Genomic DNA, 17,521 nt, shown 5'->3' with positions numbered 1-17,521 from the left:
CTGAAATCAGTTTGACCTAATTTCTACCGACATGTCACCTGTGCAACTAGAGGTGAAAAAAACTCTAGATCACCTCCACACACAGAGATGCATAGACAACTCTCCTTTACCCTCTATTTGGGTGAGGATGCTAAGCTACAGGACTGTTTCACTAGCACAGACTGGAATATGCTCCAGAACTCATCCAATGGCATTGAGGAGTTTACCAAATCAGTCACCGGCTTCATTAACAAGTGCATTGACAATGTCATCCCCACAGTGACCGTGCGTACATATCCAAACCAGAAGTCATGGATTTACAGGCAACATCCGCACTGATCGAAAGGTTAGAGCTGCCGCTTTCAAGGAGCGAGACGCTTATACGAAATCCCACTATGCCCTCCGACAAACCATCAAACATGCAAAGTGTCAATACAGGACTAAGATCGAATCATACTGCAAATGTGGCAGGACTTGCAAACTATAACGGATTACAAAGGGAAACCTAGTCGCGAGCTGCCCAGTGCTGCGAGCCTACCAGATATGCTAAATGCCTTCAATGCTCGCTTCGAGGCAACCAACATTGAACCATGCGTGAGAGCACCAGCTGTTCCGGACGACTGTGTGATCACGCTCTCCGTAGCCGATGTGAGTAAGAGCTTTAAACAGCTTAACATTAACAAGGCCTCAGAGCCAGACGAATTACCAAGACGCGCACTCAGAGCATGTGATGACCAGCTGGCAAGTGTCTTCACTGACATTTTCAACCTCTCCCTGACCCAGTCTGTTACACCTACATCTTTCAAGCAGACCACCATAGTCCCTGTGCCCATGAACACCAAGGGAACCTCTCTTAATGAAATCACCCCGTAGCACTCACATATGTAGCCATGAAATACTTTGAAAGGCTGGACATGGCTCACATCAATACCATCATCCCAGACACCCTGGACCCACTGCAATTCGCATACTGCCCCAACAGATCTACAGATGATGCAATCTCTATTGCACCCCACACTGCCCTTTCCCACTTGGACAAAAGGAACACCTACAGTACATGACAATGTTGTTCATTGACTACAGCTCAGAGTTCAACACCATAGTGCCCTCTAAGTTCATCACTAAGCTAAGGATCCTGGGACTGAAAACCTCCCTCTGCAACTGGATCCTGGATTTCCTGACAGGACACCCCTAGATTGTGAGAGTAGGCAGCAACACATCCGCCATGCTGATCCTCAACACGGGGGCCCCTCAGGGGTGTGTGCTTAGTCCCCTCCTGTACTCCATGTTCACCCACGACTGCGTGGCCAAGCACAACTCCAACACCATCATTAAATTTGCAGAGACACGATGTTGGTGGGCCTGATCACTGACGACGATGAGACAACCTATCATTTTTATTTTACCTTTATTTAACTAGGCAAGTCAGTTAAGAACAAATTCTTATTTTCAATGACGGCCTATGAACAGTGGGTTAACTGCCTGTTCAGGGGCAGAAGGAGGAGGTCAGAGACCTGGCAGTGTGGTGCCAGGACAACAACCTCTCCCTCAACGTCAGCAAGACAAAGGAGCTGATCGTGGACTACAGGAAACGGAGGGCCCAGCCCGTCCCCATTCACATCGACAGGGCTGTAGTGAAGTGGGTAGAGAGCGTTAAGTTCTTCGGTTTCCACATCACTAAGGATCTATTATGGTCCAAACACACCAACACAGTCATGAAGAGGGCATGACAATGCCTCTTCCCCCGCAGGAGACAGAAACGATTTTGCATAGACCCTCAGATACTCAAAAAGTTCTACCGCTGCACCATTGAGAGCATATTGACTGGCTGCATCACCGCTTGCTATGGAAACTGCTTGGCATCCGACCACAAGATGCTACAGAGGGTAGTGCGGACGGCCCAGTACATCGTTGGGGCCGAGCTCCTTGCCATCCAGGACCTCTATACTAGTCGTGTCAGAGGAAGGCCCTAAAAATTGTCAAAGACTAGCCACCCAAGTCATAGACTGTTCTGTCTGCCACAGCACGGCAAGCAGTACCAATGCACCAAGTCTGGAACCAACAGGACCCTGAACAGCTTCTACCCCCAAGCAATAAAACTGCTATATAGGTAGTTAACTAACTAACCAAATATCTACCAGGACTATATGCATTAACCCTTTTTTCACAAACTCTTTTAGACTCATCACATACACTGCTACTGTCTACTATCTGTCACTTTATTCCTAGTATATGTACATATCTACCTCAATTACCTCGTACCCCTGCACATCAACTCGATATTTGTACCACTTGTATATAGGCAAGTTATCATTACTCATTCTGTATTTATTACTACGTGTTTTACTTATTTCTCTATTTTCTTTCTCTGCATTGTTAGGAAGGGCCCATAAGTAAGCATTTCAATGTTAAATCAAATCAAATTTATTTGTCACATACACATGGTTAGCAGATGTTAATGCGAGTGTAGCGAAATGCTTGTGCTTCTAGTTCCGACCATGCAGTAGTATCTAACAAGTGATATAACCTAACAATTTCACAACAACTACCTTATACACACAAGTGTAAAGGAATGAATACGAATATGTACATAAAAATATATGAATGAGTGATGTCCGAGCGGCATAGGCGGGATGCAGTAGATGGTATAGAGTACAGTATATACATATGAGATGAGTAATGTAGGGTATGAAAACATCATATAAAGTGGCATTGTTTAGTGGCTAGTGATACATTACATCAAGATGGCAAGATGCAGTACATGGTATAGAGTACAGTATATACATATGAGATGAGTAATGTAGGGTATGTAAGCATTATATAAAGTGGCTAGTGATAAATTGATTACATCAATGTTGCTATTATTAAAGTGGCTAGAGTTGAGTCAGTATGTTGGCAGCAGCCACTCAATGTTAGTGATGGCTGTTTAACAGTCTGATGGCCTTGAGATAGAAGCTGTTTTTCAGTCTCTCGGTCCCCGCTTTGATGCACCTGTACTAGAGGTCGACTGATTAAACGGAATGGCCGATTAATTAGGACCGATTTCAAGTTTTCATAACAATCGGAAATCGGTATTTTTGGGCGCCAATTTTGCCTTTTTTTATTTTTACACCTTTATTTAATCTTTATGTAACTAGGCAAGTCAGTTAAGAACACATTCTTACTTTCAATGACAGCCTAGGAACGAGCCAGAAAGACAGATTTTTACCTTGTCAGCTCGGGGGATCAATCTTGCAACCTTACAGTTAACTAGTCCAACACTCTAACCACCTGCCTCACGAGGAGCCCGCCTGTTACGCGAATGCAGTAAGCCAAGGTAAGTTGCTAGCTAGCATTAAACGTAATCTTGTAAAAAACAATCAATAAACGACTGTCGTTGCACCAATGTGTACTTAACCATAAACATCAATGCCTTTCTTAAAATCAAAACACAAATATATATTTTGAAACCTGCATATTTAGCTAAAAGAAATCCAGGTTAGCAGGCAATATTAACCGGGTGAAATTGTGTCACTTCTCTTGCGTTCATTGCACGCAGAGTCAGGGTATATGCAACTGTTTGGGCCGCCTGGCTCTTTGCGAACTAATTTGCCAGAATTTTACGTAATTATGACATAACATTGAAGGTTGTGCAATGTAACAGGAATATTTAGACTCATGGATGCCACCCGTTAGATAAAATACGGTACAGGAATAAACGTTTTGTTTTCGAGGTGATAGTTTCCGGATTTGAACTAAGGCTAGTATTTCTGTGTGTTTATTATAGTTAAGTCTATGATTTGATATTTGATAGAGCAGTCTGACTGAGGGGTGGTAGGCAGCAGCAGGCTCGTGATAGTCAAAGGTACAGTGGGGCAAAAAAGTATTTAGTCAGCCGCCAATTGTGCAAGTTCTCCGACTTAAAAAGACGAGAGAGGCCTATGATTTTCATCATAGGTACACTTCAATTATGACAGACAAAATGAGGAAGAAAATCCAGAAAATCACATTGTAGGATTTTTAATGAATTTATTTGCAAATTATGGTGGAAAATAAGTATTTGGTCACCTACAAACAAGCAAGATTTCTGGCTCTCACAGACCTGTAACTTCTTTTTTAAGAGGCTCCTCTGTCCTCCACTCATTACCTGTATTAATGGCACCTGTTTGAACTTGTTATCAGTATAAAAGACACCTGTCCACAACATCAAACAGTCACACTCCAAACTCCACTATGGCCAAGACCAAAGAGCTGTCAAAGGACAGCAGAAACAAAATTGTAGACCTGCACCAGGCTGGGAAGACTGAATCTGCAATAGGTAAGCACAACCTCAAACAGTCACACTCCAAACTCCACTATGGCCAAGACCAAAAACGCCTCGGCGTTTTGATACCAGTGTAAATCTCACTAGGATAAGGTAACGTTTGTCAAAAAAAAAATCATAAATCCACTTTACAATTTTTTTTAAATCTTCGCTTATATTTACATTTACATTTACATTTAAGTCATTTAGCAGACGCTCTTATCCAGAGCGATTGATCAGAGTTACCTTGTCCTATGGATGTCTACACAGCTATAAAATTGGCAAGCTGGTGTAAGCCTACAGGAAACACAGACCTTATTTTAAGTGAATCTGAAAATATCCTATGGAAAAAATGAATGAAGGAACCGCTTTTCAGATTTTGCTCTCGATTGTGGGAATTATGACTCGCACTTTGGTAGTCAATTCTTACCATGTCCATTTGTAAAATAGTATTTCCTGCATATAGAAATGACAGTTTTTGTTTTCAACATTCATCACAGGTAACTTAAACTCTATTTTTATTCAAACAGTTGAGAGTATTTGTCTCCTAAGTAGACTCTTCAGTATCATTGTCACTTCAGAGCTATGTGTGTGTTTTACAGATGGCAGAGAAAAGCAGAGCACCAGTGTGGGACTATTGCATGGAATTGGCACCAGGGAAAGCAAGGTGTCTTATTTGTGATAAATATGTAAGCATGGGGTCAGCAACGGCTAAATCAAAAAATACCACCAACCTGTGGAATCACCATAAGAACACCCATCCAAAAGCCCATATGTATTATATTAAGTTAAAATAAAAGTGTTCATTGCTCATTCAGTATTGTTGCAATTGTCATTATTACAAAAATGTGTGTATATATATACATTTTTAAAAATCGGCCGATTTGATCGGTATCGGCTTTTTTGTCCTCCAATAATCGGTATCGGCGTTGAAAAATCATAATCGGTCGACCTCTAACCTGTACTGACCTCGCCTTCTGGATGATAGTGGAGTGAACAGGCAGTGGCTAGAGTGGTTGTTGTCCTTGATTATCTTTTTGGCCTTCCTGTGACATCGGGTGGTGTAGGTGTCCTGGAGGGCAGGTAGTTTGCACCCGGTGATGCATTGTGCAGACCTCACTACCCTCTGGAGAGCCTTACGGTTATGGGCGGAGCAGTTGCCGTACCAGGTGGTGATACAGCCCGACAGGATGCTCTCGATTGTGCATCGATTGTCCATTTCAGTTTGTCCGTGATGTGTACGCCGAGGAACTTAAAACTTTCCACCCTCTCCACTACTGTCCCGTCAATGAAGATAGGGGGCTGCTCCACCCCACTCCAGGTGTTGCCCATCTTCCCCATTATCCAGTGTATTTATACCTGTGTTTTCTGTCTGTCTGTGCAAGTTTGTCTTGTTTGTTTAAGTCAACCAGTGTTCTGTGGCTCAGCTCCTGCTTGCCTGTCTTGACCCCGCCTGCCTGACCACTCTGCCTGGCACTAAGCCTGCCTGCTGACCGGTTCCTCTGCCACCCTCTGGATTACCAATCTCTGCCTTACCCTGAGCCTGCCTGCCCTCCGGTACTGTTTCCCCACGTCGGGTTTTCTGACCCCTGCCTGCCTTGACCTGTCTATTGCCTGCCCCTATTTGGAACATCAAACTATTGTTTATCCGACGTGGTCTGCATCTGGGTCTTCCCTTCATACCTGATAGTTAGTCCACACCTTGATTTGATTTTCTCTCCTATGTCCTGGGTGTCAGGATAAAGCTAAACTAATGTAGCAGGCGTAAAAGAAATGCCTGACCGGGGTCGCCACATCCAGTTTACAGGGGAAAAGTAAGCTAGGTTGAAAATACTGTATCCCAAGAAGAACCGGATGTTTCTGGATTCTTCCAATGGGGTACAGCAGAGACAAAACGGCCTCACAGACACACAGGGATATGCAGAGAGAACCATTGTGCTTCCACTGACTTGTGCAGGGGTGGGCAAACTTTTTGGCTCGAGGGCTACATTGTGATTTTGACATACTTTCGATCTAGTTTTAGACGTTTAAGTGTTGCAAGGGCCGTGGCTTTTGTGGCGCGATGGGTAACGATGCTTCAAGGGTGGCTGTTGTTGATGTGTGCAGAGGGTCCCTGGTTCGAGCCCAGGTAGGGGCGAGGAGAGGGACGGAAGCTATACTGTTACATTAATGCTGTTGACCTGGATCACTGGTTGCTGCGGAAAAGGGGGAGGTCAAAAAGGGGGTGAGTGTAACCGATGTGAAATGGCTAGCTAGTTAGCGGTGGTGCGCGCTAATAGCATTTCAATCAGTGACGTCACTTGCTCGGAGACCTTGAAGTAGTTGTTCCCCTTGTTCTGCAAGGGCCGTGGCTTTTTTTCACTGTAGGAGTGACTGTGAGGGTCTCATACGGAAGACATGGACTAGACTGGACCGTCACAAAGGTTAAGCAAAATAGTGAGCTTATGTCCAGCTCTATATGAAGGGATGACCTCCAACCACCTGTCATTTCAGTAGGTCAGACCAGAGCACTTTTAGGCGTGCAGAGAATGTCTGATCTCAACTAACAAACACATGTAATGCAGTGCAACAGGTCTGAGCCTGTATCAACTTGCTATAAAGTTGATACCAGAGTACCAGTGAAATAATCTATGTAATAATTCTGTAACGTGTACAAACACAAAGATACCCTGGATTAGTACCTATGCAAGGTAACATTTCACAGGGCATTCTTTTTTTTAGAAGGACTGCTTAAAACAAACTTGTTTGACGATCAGTCAACAATATTCAGGGGAACATTGTATTGCTGACATATGTGACATGGATAATTGCAAACTTGTGCATTGGAGTAATTTAGGACATGGGAGGAGTTATTTAGGTTAGGATGTTGACATTCAAGGGAATGGTTTGATAATTACATGTGTGCAGGGGTGTGTGTGAGAGTGTTGTTGTGGTAGCAACCTCTGGAGTTGGGCCATGACCTCAGGGTGGGGGTGCAGCATGTGTACATTTGTTCAGGCAGTAAGAGTAACACTACACCCCTCGGTGGGAACAGGGCCCAGTTAAGAGCACACAGAGTGCTGTGCCAGTGCCACAGACTCATTTGTAGCCCTTTCAGGTTCTGTGCAATTCAAGAAAGCAATGTAAAGAGCTCAGGCAAAAATGTATTTCAACACTCCATGGCAATAATATTAATCCTTCAATGAAATGGTTAATGTTTTTAAACTTTGACCATTGAAAACCTACATGGAGATAATTATAGATAATAATAAAACAACAAATATTTTGGGTCACAAGTGTTCTTTAAATCCACCCCAGCTATCTCTTCATTGTCTAGGCTGGCCTATTTAAGTAAGTAACTACACTCTTAGAAAAAAGGGTGCCAACGGTTTCTTCGGCTGTCCTCATAGGAGAACCCTTTGGGTTCCATGTAGAGCACAGCCCATATTTTTTAAATATATTTTGTAATATATTTTTTGGTGCACGGCCCATATGTTATAGCTGTCTAGTGCCCGCCTGCATATTCGATGACGAGGTAGGCAACCATTGGTTGATGCATCCAATTTAGCCACCGAGAAAAATGATAACGCCGATAATAATTGTCATCATTCATTCATCTCTTAGTGCCATTGAGAATACACTGAGCGCATCCGTTACTGTCATGCTTGCACCATTACTACAGAGAAAACGGATTGTTTCTAGCCCAAACCGTTCAAAATCTATGACACATATTACCGATGCAAAGTTTTTTTTCTTCTCATCTCACATAGGCAGGACAGCATTTTACATTCACGAACTATGTCACACAGGCCGTTCTAAAACTACTCACAAGCCGCTAACCGATAACCTAGTTCAGTCGTGTTACAGCATTAGCTAGCTATCTAACAACCTGAAAGTTATCATATTTGTGGGAACTTTACCAGTAGGAGGCCAACATTTGGTGTCACCGAAAGAAATCAAAAGTGAGAGCTTATTCAGGTGATGTGCTTTTAAAGTTGCTAGGATCCATATCTCAAAAAAAATTTAATCACTTTTTCTGGTGCTACTAAACTTGCATAAATGTTTTTGTGCTCCTAAATTGATCAAGTTAAGAGAACATGATGTGCAAAAAAATGACATTGACTGGCCTGGGGGGTTTAGATACCAGAAGTCTAAAGGAGGCGTGACAACCTTATAAAACCATCGACTATTATTTGTAAGAGAGGTTGTCACTTTAGCGGAATAGAGAAAGAGCTGGAACTGACAGGAACTATCTAGTGACCGCTTAAACGCGCGTTTTGGGTGGTTCTGGTAAGCTCTGATAACAAAACAGTTTTATATCCAGCTTAGGTCATTGAACGAAAGAAAGCAAGACAATTAGGGAAACAATTATTTCACGCTGAATGGTTGGTGGGCTTTTTGCCTTCGCATTGTGCACGTGTCTTCTGCTGCAACAGTAGGCCTAATGTTGTCTTGGGCTAGTACCTACCCGTACTGTAAATGTTGGTGTGGTGCTGCTGTGCATTGGTTGTTTCACACTTCAAACTTCCCAACCACTCTTCCTTGTTTCTCTAAATTCCACAGACCAGTTCGTGGACTATCAGCGGAACATTTTTGTGAGCTCCAGAAACCGAACATGACTGAAAATGGACTTGGGCACCGGGAGAGGGTGCTTAACGTGGACACCATGAACCCGAATGTAAAGCGGATTGAGTATGCTGTCCGTGGTCCAATCGTGCAACGTGCAGTGCAGATTGAAAAAGAGCTTAAAGAGGTACATGTTCATGTCTACTATTGGATAGAGGTTTGCAATAATCGGTCCTGCTGGTGGGCAAACAAAGCTTTTGAGCAAGGGGTTGACTTTTTCCTTGAGAGAATACAGCTCAGGTGACATGGAGCAAATTACCAGATGTATTCGGGCAATGGGAAGTTGCCCATTAAACTAATGTAGCAGGTGTAAAAACATAACAATTAGCTATAAGAAGGTGATGAAAAGTGGAATCCCTCCCACTAATTTAGCAAAGTGCCTCACTTCATCCTGGTCTCAGAGCATTTCGTATTATGTACGTACACTGAAACACTCACTTTTAGTGTAACGTTTTGTATTGTATGTATTCATTTGTGGATGTTCATTCATTTCGTATGATATTGTACAAATTGCAATTAGTAACATACACATACATATGTTACGGATTTGCAAAATGTACTATATAGGGAAAGGGGGATACCTAGTCAGTTGTACAACTGAATGCCTTCAACTGAAATGTGTCTTCCGTATTTAACCCAACCCATCTGAATCAGAGGTGCGGGTGTAACGGATGTGAAACGGCTAGCTAGTTAGCGGTGGTGCGCTCTAAATAGCGGTTCAATCGGTGACGTCACTTGCGGAGCGATGGGTAACGATGCTTCGTGGGTGACTGTTGATGTGTGCAGAGGGTCCCTGGTTCACGCCCGGGTATGGGCGAGGGGACGGTCTAAAGTTATACTGTTACATTTTTTATTTATTTTTTATTTCACCTTTATTTAACCAGGTAGGCTAGTTGAGAACAAGTTCTCATTTGCAACTGCGACCTGGCCAAGATAAAGCATAGCAGTGTGAACAGACAACACAGAGTTACACATGGAGTAAACAATTAACAAGTCAATAACACAGTAGAAAGAAAAAGAGTCTATATACATTGTGTGCAAAAGGCATGAGGAGGTAGGCAAATATATATATTTTTTTTACAATTAACACTGGAGTGATAAATGATCAGATGATCATGTACAGGTAGAGATATAGGTGTGCAAAAGAGCAGAAAAGTAAATAAATAAAAACAGTATGGGGATGAGGTAGGTAAAAATGGGTGGGCTATTTACCGATAGACTATGTACAGCTGCAGCGATCGGTTAGCTGCTCAGATAGTTGATGTTTGAAGTTGGTGAGGGAGATAAAAGTCTCCAACTTCAGCGATTTTTGCAATTCGTTCCAGTCACAGGCAGCAGAGAACTGGAACGAAAGGCGGCCAAATGAGGTGTTGGCTTTAGGGATGATCAGTGAGATACACCTGCTGGAGCGCGTGCTACGGGTGGGTGTTGCCATCGTGACCAGTGAACTGAGATAAGGCGGAGCTTTACCTAGCATGGACTTGTAGATGACCTGGATCCAGTGGGTCTGGCGACGAATATGTAGCGAGGGCCAGCCGACTAGAGAATACAAGTCGCAGTGGTGGGTGGTATAAGGTACTTTAGTGACAAAACGGATGGCACTGTGATAAACTGCATCCAGTTTGCTGAGTAGAGTGTTGGAAGCAATTTTGTAGATGACATCGCCGAAGTCGAGGATCGGTAGGATAGTCAGTTTTACTAGGGTAAGTTTGGCGGCGTGAGTGAAGGAGGCTTTGTTGCGGAATAGAAAGCCGACTCTTGATTTGATTTTCGATTGGAGATGTTTGATATGAGTCTGGAAGGAGAGTTTACAGTCTAGCCAGACACCTAGGTACTTATAGATGTCCACTTATTCAAGGTCGGAACCATCCAGGGTGGTGATGCTGGTCAGGCGTGCGGGTGCAGGCAGCGTACGGTTGAAAAGCATGCATTTGGTTTTACTAGCGTTTAAGAGCAGTTGGAGGCCACGGAAGGAGTGTTGTATGGCATTGGAGCTCGTTTGGAGGTTAGATAGCACAGTGTCCAAGGACGGGCCGGAAGTATATAGAATGGTGTCGTCTGCGTGGAGGTGGATCAGGGAATCGCCCGCAGCAAGAGCAACATCATTGATATATACAGAGAAAAGAGTCGGCCCAAGAATTGAACCCTGTGGCACCCCCATAGAGACTGCCAGAGGACCGGACAGCATGCCCTCCGATTTGACACACTGAACTCTGTCTGCAAAGTAATTGGTGAACCAGGCAAGGCAGTCATCCGAAAAACCGAGGCTACTGAGTCTGCCGATAAGAATATGGTGATTGACAGAGTCGAAAGCCTTGGCAAGGTCGATGAAGACGGCTGCACAGTACTGTCTTTTATCGATGACGGTTATGATATCGTTTAGTACCTTGAGCGTGGCTGAGGTGCACCCGTGACCGGCTCGGAAACCAGATTGCACAGCGGAGAAGGTACGGTGGGATTCGAGATGGTCAGTGACCTGTTTGTTGACTTGGCTTTCGAAGACCTTAGATAGGCAGGGCAGGATGGATATAGGTCTGTAACAGTTTGGGTCCAGGGTGTCTCCCCCTTTGAAGAGGGGTTGACTGCAGCAGCTTTCCAATCCTTGGGGATCTCAGACGATATGAAAGAGAGGTTGAACAGGCTGGTAATAGGGGTTGCGACAATGGCGGCGGATAGTTTCAGAAATAGAGGGTCCAGATTGTCAAGCCCAGCTGATTTGTACGGGTCCAGGTTTTGCAGCTCTTTCAGAACATCTGCTATCTGGATTTGGGTAAAGGAGAACCTGGAGAGGCTTGGGCGAGGAGCTGCGGGGGGGGGTGGAGCTGTTGGCCGAGGTTGGAGTAGTCAGGCGGAAGGCATGGCCAGCCGTTGAGAAATGCTTGTTGAAGTTTTCGATAATCATGGATTTATCGGTGGTGACTGTGTTACCTAGCCTCAGTGCAGTGGGCAGCTGGGAGGAGGTGCTCTTGTTCTCCATGGACTTCACAGTTTTCCAGAACCTTTTGGAGTTGGAGCTACAGGATGCAAACTTCTGCCTGAAGAAGCTGGCCTTAGCTTTCCTGACTGACTGCGTGTATTGGTTCCTGACTTCCCTGAACAGTTGCATATCGCGGGGACTATTCGAGTTTAGAGTTGTCATCTTAGTTGGCACAAGTTTTGCTGTTTGAGGTTGTTGTGCACTAAATCTGACTTTGTTGTACAGTGCATTCGGAAAGTATTCAGACCCCTTGACCTTTTTCCTCCCAAAATTACGTTACAGCCTTTAATCTATTTTAGAATAATTGTTCCCTCCTGATTGGAATGCTGCAGAGATGGTTGTCCTTCTGGAAGGTTCTCCCATCTCAGCAGAGGAACTCTGGAGCTCTGCCAGAGTGACCATCAGGTTCTTGGTCACCTTCCAGAACAAGGTCCTTCTCCCCTGATTGCTCAGTATGGCCAGCTCTAGGAATAGTCTTGGTGGTTCCAAACTTCTTCCATTTAAGAATGATTGAGGCCACTGGGTTCTTGGACCTTCAATGTTGCAAAAAAATGTTTTGGTATCCTTCCCCAGAACTGTGCCTCTACACAATCCTGTCTCTGAGCTCTACAGACAATTCCTTTGACTTCTTGGTTTTTGCACTGTCAACTGTGGGACCTTTATCGAGACAGGTGTCGTGTCTTTGGCTATGCCGGATTAAGTGATATGACATGCTATTCTATAAAATGATTTCTCCGTAATTAATATTACCTGATTGAGCTAATCATGTAAATGTAATTAACTAGAGAGTCGGGCACCACAAAATAATATTTATAGAGCTGTTATCTTCCGAAATAAACTCTTAAAAACCTAGTAATATTTTACATCAATAGCAGTCAATATTAATCGTCATCTTAATTCAGTCTCATCTGAAAGTTGTAAAATCATGGTTATCTGCACGAACCCTGGCTAACAAGTTGAACCAGCAATACAAAATTGGGTTTAATTATTTAGTTACTAAATACCTAACTAATTACACATAATTAAATCATAACTTGATTACAAATTACGTCATAAAGGACAAGGTCCCTAGCGGGTGGAACAGATATGACAGATTGTTACACAAATGAAAAGGGGCTGGGTTTGAGTGAAAGAGCGGGAAGACTGAGGAACAAAGGGTGACGCTGTGCTATCGTAAATACAGTATCTTATGCATTCTAAATGACCGCTCATTTGGAAAAGGAAAATGCAATAAATATTTACTCTGAGCTGCGCTTCGGTAGGTTGGTGGTAGATAGCAGGCCATGCTGCCCAACCGAGTCCCTTGAAGAATGTCTCTGCTGGTAAATTGAATACGTTGTTGTAACGTCGTTGTGGGGTAGACTGGATACTCTGTCTGTTCCTTCCTAACCCTCGTTTGCATCGGCTGTTGCTAACTCAACGGCTAAGAGGTATCACATCTGTCGTGAATAAGAGTTCAAAGTTCATACCATTCGTAACCAAAGCTCATGCTGATGTTGGCTTCGTTCTGTAGTTATCTGAACCATTCTGACATCGGACCATCGTCCTCGGAACAGCAGGTTATATTGTCGTCAAGGGCTTATATAGGAAGGGAGAGGAGGGTGTGTTTGAAAAGTTTTATAGCCCATGTCCCTTCACAGGGGCGGGCCACTGGCGGGCCACAGAGCCCTACCTTATGAAAACCCAAATCTCACATTTTAGAAGCTAAAATCACATTTCATCCCATCACAAATAATTTCATATTCAAACATTTAAATTGAACAACAATTCCATGTGAATCCGATAACTCTGATGTGTAGACTTTCCACTGTAGAGTTTGTCATCTTATCATTGATGAGAATGTCTCAGATGACAACCGAACTGACATCATATTCATTAAGTACCACCGCGTATGTTCAATTGGTCGGATTACCAGAATATAGTTAATTTCCCCCCACCTTCTGATGTTCCCATAATCTCGATGTTAACCAAGGGTTTTGCAAATGTAACATCAGTAGGGTAGAGAGAGGAAAAAGGGGGAAAGCGGTATTTATGACTGTCATAAACCTATCCCCCAGGCCAACGTCATGACACCGGTGTCTGCTTTCCAAATCAAGTCCAATCAATTTAATTTACCGCAGGTGGACTCCAATCAAGTTGTAGAAACATCACAAGGATCATCAATGGAAACAGGATGCACCTGAGATTGAGATCAATTTCAAGTCTCATAGCAAAGGGTCTGAATACTTATGTAAATAATGTGTTTCAGTTTTTTTATTTTTTTATACTTTTGCAAAAAATTCTAAACCTGTTTTTCCCTTTGTCATTGTGGGTAGATTGATGCAACAAAACAATTTAATATATTTGAGTAAGGCTGTAATGTGGAAGAAGTCAAGGGGTCTGAATACTTTCTGAATGCACTGTGGATAACCATATCTGTGTATTAACTGTAACTCTGTTTTATTTGCAGGGAGTTAAGAAGCCCTTCACTGAGGTCATTAAAGCCAACATCGGTGATGCACATGCCATGGGCCAGAAACCAATCACATTTTTCAGACAGGTCTGTTAATTGTTGTTCTAAACCTGTGGTACATTTTTATATCCAAGTGTCCCATTATTACAGATGACTATTTACAAAATATGACTTGATCTGCTTTGTTCCTGTCAGGTTATAGCGCTGTGCGTGTACCCGGATCTCCTAGAAGACGACAAGTTTCCAGAGGACGCTAAAAACCGAGCACGGCGCATCCTTCAGGCCTGTGGAGGGGGTAGTTTAGGTGAAACACCGCTAGTTCTACTGTAGGCAGGCAGTGTGTACATGCTGAATGACAAACATTGGATAAATATCCACTGAACTTGTATTTTTACTCCAGGTGCATACAGTGCTAGTTCAGGCATTGAGGTCATACGACAAGATGTTGCTAAATACATTGAGAAGCGGGACAGTGGAATTCCCAGTAACCCTGACGACATCTACCTCTCTACTGGGGCCAGTGATGCTATAGTGGTAAGAATGACGATGACAACCTTTATTTTAATTTCCAGTCAATGGCAATTCGATCTACAGTACATGACTCTCCCCTTTCAGTCCTTTCTACCTCCCTCACATCTCCCCCTCTATCCTGTAGACCATGCTGAAGTTGTTGACGTCAGGCGAGGGGAAGACCCGTACAGGGGTGATGATCTCCATCCCCCAGTACCCCCTCTACTCTGCTGCTCTGGCTGTGCTGGCGGCTGTCCAGATCAGCTACTACCTGGACGAGGACAAGTGCTGGAGCCTGGACGTTGGTGAGCTGAGGAGGGCTGTGAAGGCAGCTAGGGAGCACTGTAACCCCCGCGCCCTCTGCATTATCAACCCTGGCAACCCCACAGGTATGTGGAAAAGTTTCCGTTCCAAAACATTAGTGATCTGTGAGTCCTTTTTAATTTATACCCAATCTCTGTTCTGATTAGTGTACTCCCTTCACTGTGTAGGTCAAGTCCAGAACAGGCAGTGCATTGAAGATGTGATCCGATTCGCTGCTGAGGAGCACCTTTTCCTGATGGCTGATGAGGTCATTTGTATTATTATTAATCTCTTGTTTCTGGTTTGACCTTTCTCCCCCTTCTCTAAGGTGTTTCTTCTAGACTAGTTACTCAATATGTATGACTCCCTCCCTCTGTTCCTGATAGGTTTACCAGGATAATGTGTACATGGAGGGTTGCCAGTTCCACTCCTTTAAGAAGGTTCTATTTGAGATGGGATCTGAGTACTCCAGTGTTGTGGAGCTGGCCTCCTTCCATTCCACCTCCAAATGCTACATGGGAGAGTAAGTCTTTAGCTACACACCCATACATTCTCAGATGGTGACTGACTGCACTACTTGGCTCTTTATAAAACTTACCTTTGATACGTTGGCTGTGAATGAAGTGTTCTCCAATTTTCTGCAAGGGATAAGTTAATGTACCATGTTGATGTTTGTCCCTGACTGTCCTGCAGGTGTGGTTTCAGGGGAGGATACATGGAGGTGATTAACATGGACCCTGAGGTGAAGTTGCAGCTGACTAAGCTGGTGTCTGTGCAGCTGTGCCCCTCCATCCCTGGGCAGGCCCTACTGGACCTGGTAGTCAACCCCCCCCAGCCTGACGAACCTTCCTACGCCACCTTCATCAAGGTCAGCATACACATGATGTGGCTGTTCAGTTAGGATAAATGTTCCATGAAGGTTATTACAGTGTAACAAGTGCTGTTTATTTTATTTGTATGTAAAATAAAATATACCAACTTGTTGGTATTAACCTGACCTGTTTACAGGAGCGTACTGCCAACCTGCATATCCTGTCTGAGAAGGCCAAGATGACAGAGCAAGTCCTCAACACAGTCCCAGGGATCCACTGTAACCCTGTCCAGGGAGCCATGTACACCTTCCCCCGCCTCACACTGCCAGAAAAAGCCATCAACGCGGCCAAGGTCTCTCTTCCTCGCTCTCTAACCCCCGCTCTTTACTTGTATTTAAATGATCTGCCTGTTTCTGATGCGCTTCTCAGTTGTTTTCTTCCAATGTTGTTCAACCCATATGCCCCCTGGACCCTCTGTGTCGCTGTGTGTGTAGGAACAGGAACAGGCTCCAGACATGTTCTACTGTATGAAACTGCTGGAGGAGATGGGCATCTGTCTGGTCCCAGGGAGTGGCTTCGGACAGAGGGATGGAACCTACCACTTCAGGTTAGACCTGTTCACTGCTACAGTGTCAATGCCAGTGTTTAGTGATGGTTAAGGTACGATGATAACACCGAAAAATTCATTCTTTCTGTAGGATGACCATCTTGCCTGCAACTGAAAAGCTGAAGATTGTTTTAGAAAAGATCAGGGAGTTTCATAAGCGGTTCACAGAGGAGTTCTCATAACCCTAAACTCCTCCCCCAGATGCAGTCTGTTTCAGAAACCCACCCATCCTCTTCAGAAAATGGATTGAATAGCCAACAAAGGGTGCCAGTGAGTTACCAAGTGTCGTTGTGTGGCTGGAACTGGAACAGTCACCACAACACACCTTGTGTTGGAATATCTCCCCTCTAATGCTCGAGTTGACATTGCAAGGGAAGCACTGTTAAAAAAACGGAACTATTTAACATGGTGCCTGCTATTCTGTTTTAGCTTATTGTTTTTAATTGTGTCAGATAGCATCTGCACAGTGGCTGGTGGCACCTTAATTGGAGGGAACAGGCTCATAGTAATGGCTGGAACAGAATGTATGGAATGGTATCAAACACATGGTTTCCATTATTATGAGCTGTTCTCCCCTCACCAGCCTCCTTTGCAATATGTGTGTATTTATGTGATGACTGAAAACAGATATCAGCTCATGACTTTTTTTTTCTTCCAGTTAAGAATTTACTTGTCCTGCCAAGTATTTTACAGGTCATACAGCAACACTGGTCCAAACTAGTCCAAATATCAGTAAATGGTTGGTGGAGGTGTGCTTCTATTGCACGACAGGAGTGCAATGGATATTGCGTTGAAACGGGTGCTGGGTTGAAAAGAGTACTGTTTCCAATGAACAGTCTGACTGTAGCTACAGTATATATATATATTTTTTAGTGACTAATGTTGATTGTATCTAGAGTTGTATAAATAAAATAAATGTATTTGTCTACTGTATTGGTAGTTGAAAGACAGATTGTCAACTGAGTTTACTTCTACAAAGAGAGACTATTTACTG

General features: G+C 43.7%; 1 protein-coding gene across 4 annotated transcripts; it reads left to right on the top strand.

The window, feature by feature from the left end:
• The first annotated feature begins 8,065 nt into the window (after window positions 1-8,065).
• On the top strand, window positions 8,066-17,477 carry LOC115130147 (alanine aminotransferase 2-like). Of its 4 annotated transcripts, none has more exons than XM_029660957.2 (12): window positions 8,066-8,202; window positions 8,804-8,993; window positions 14,293-14,382; window positions 14,491-14,599; window positions 14,696-14,829; window positions 14,951-15,194; window positions 15,297-15,376; window positions 15,495-15,631; window positions 15,802-15,976; window positions 16,117-16,272; window positions 16,415-16,527; window positions 16,619-17,477. In XM_029660957.2, exons 2-12 carry the CDS (start codon window positions 8,856-8,858, stop codon window positions 16,707-16,709), a joined length of 1,467 nt encoding a protein of 488 aa, XP_029516817.1. In that variant the 5' UTR covers window positions 8,066-8,202; window positions 8,804-8,855; the 3' UTR covers window positions 16,710-17,477. The 4 variants fall into 4 exon arrangements, with proteins under 4 accessions (XP_029516817.1, XP_029516816.1, XP_029516814.1 ...); XM_029660956.2 differs by having other exon boundaries at window positions 8,066-8,218; XM_029660954.2 differs by lacking the exon at window positions 8,066-8,202 and adding an exon at window positions 8,422-8,530.
• Window positions 17,478-17,521: the final 44 nt, after the last annotated feature.

Source organism: Oncorhynchus nerka, linkage group LG6 (genome assembly GCF_034236695.1).
Source record: "Oncorhynchus nerka isolate Pitt River linkage group LG6, Oner_Uvic_2.0, whole genome shotgun sequence".
In the NCBI taxonomy this organism is placed as follows: Eukaryota; Metazoa; Chordata; class Actinopteri; order Salmoniformes; family Salmonidae; genus Oncorhynchus; species Oncorhynchus nerka.
The sequence above is the reverse complement of the archived record's forward strand: the minus strand, read 5'-3'. Positions and strand labels throughout refer to the sequence as shown.

Bases quoted from the DNA above. Each gene is read 5' to 3' on its own strand.
- LOC115130147 (XM_029660957.2), top strand. From the start codon at position 8,856: ATGACTGAAAATGGACTTGGGCACCGGGAGAGGGTGCTTAACGTGGAC. The intron at 8,994-14,292 runs GTACATGTTCAT...TTTTATTTGCAG, and splicing joins TTGAAAAAGAGCTTAAAGAG to GGAGTTAAGAAGCCCTTCAC. The intron at 15,377-15,494 runs GTCATTTGTATT...TGTTCCTGATAG, and splicing joins TTTTCCTGATGGCTGATGAG to GTTTACCAGGATAATGTGTA.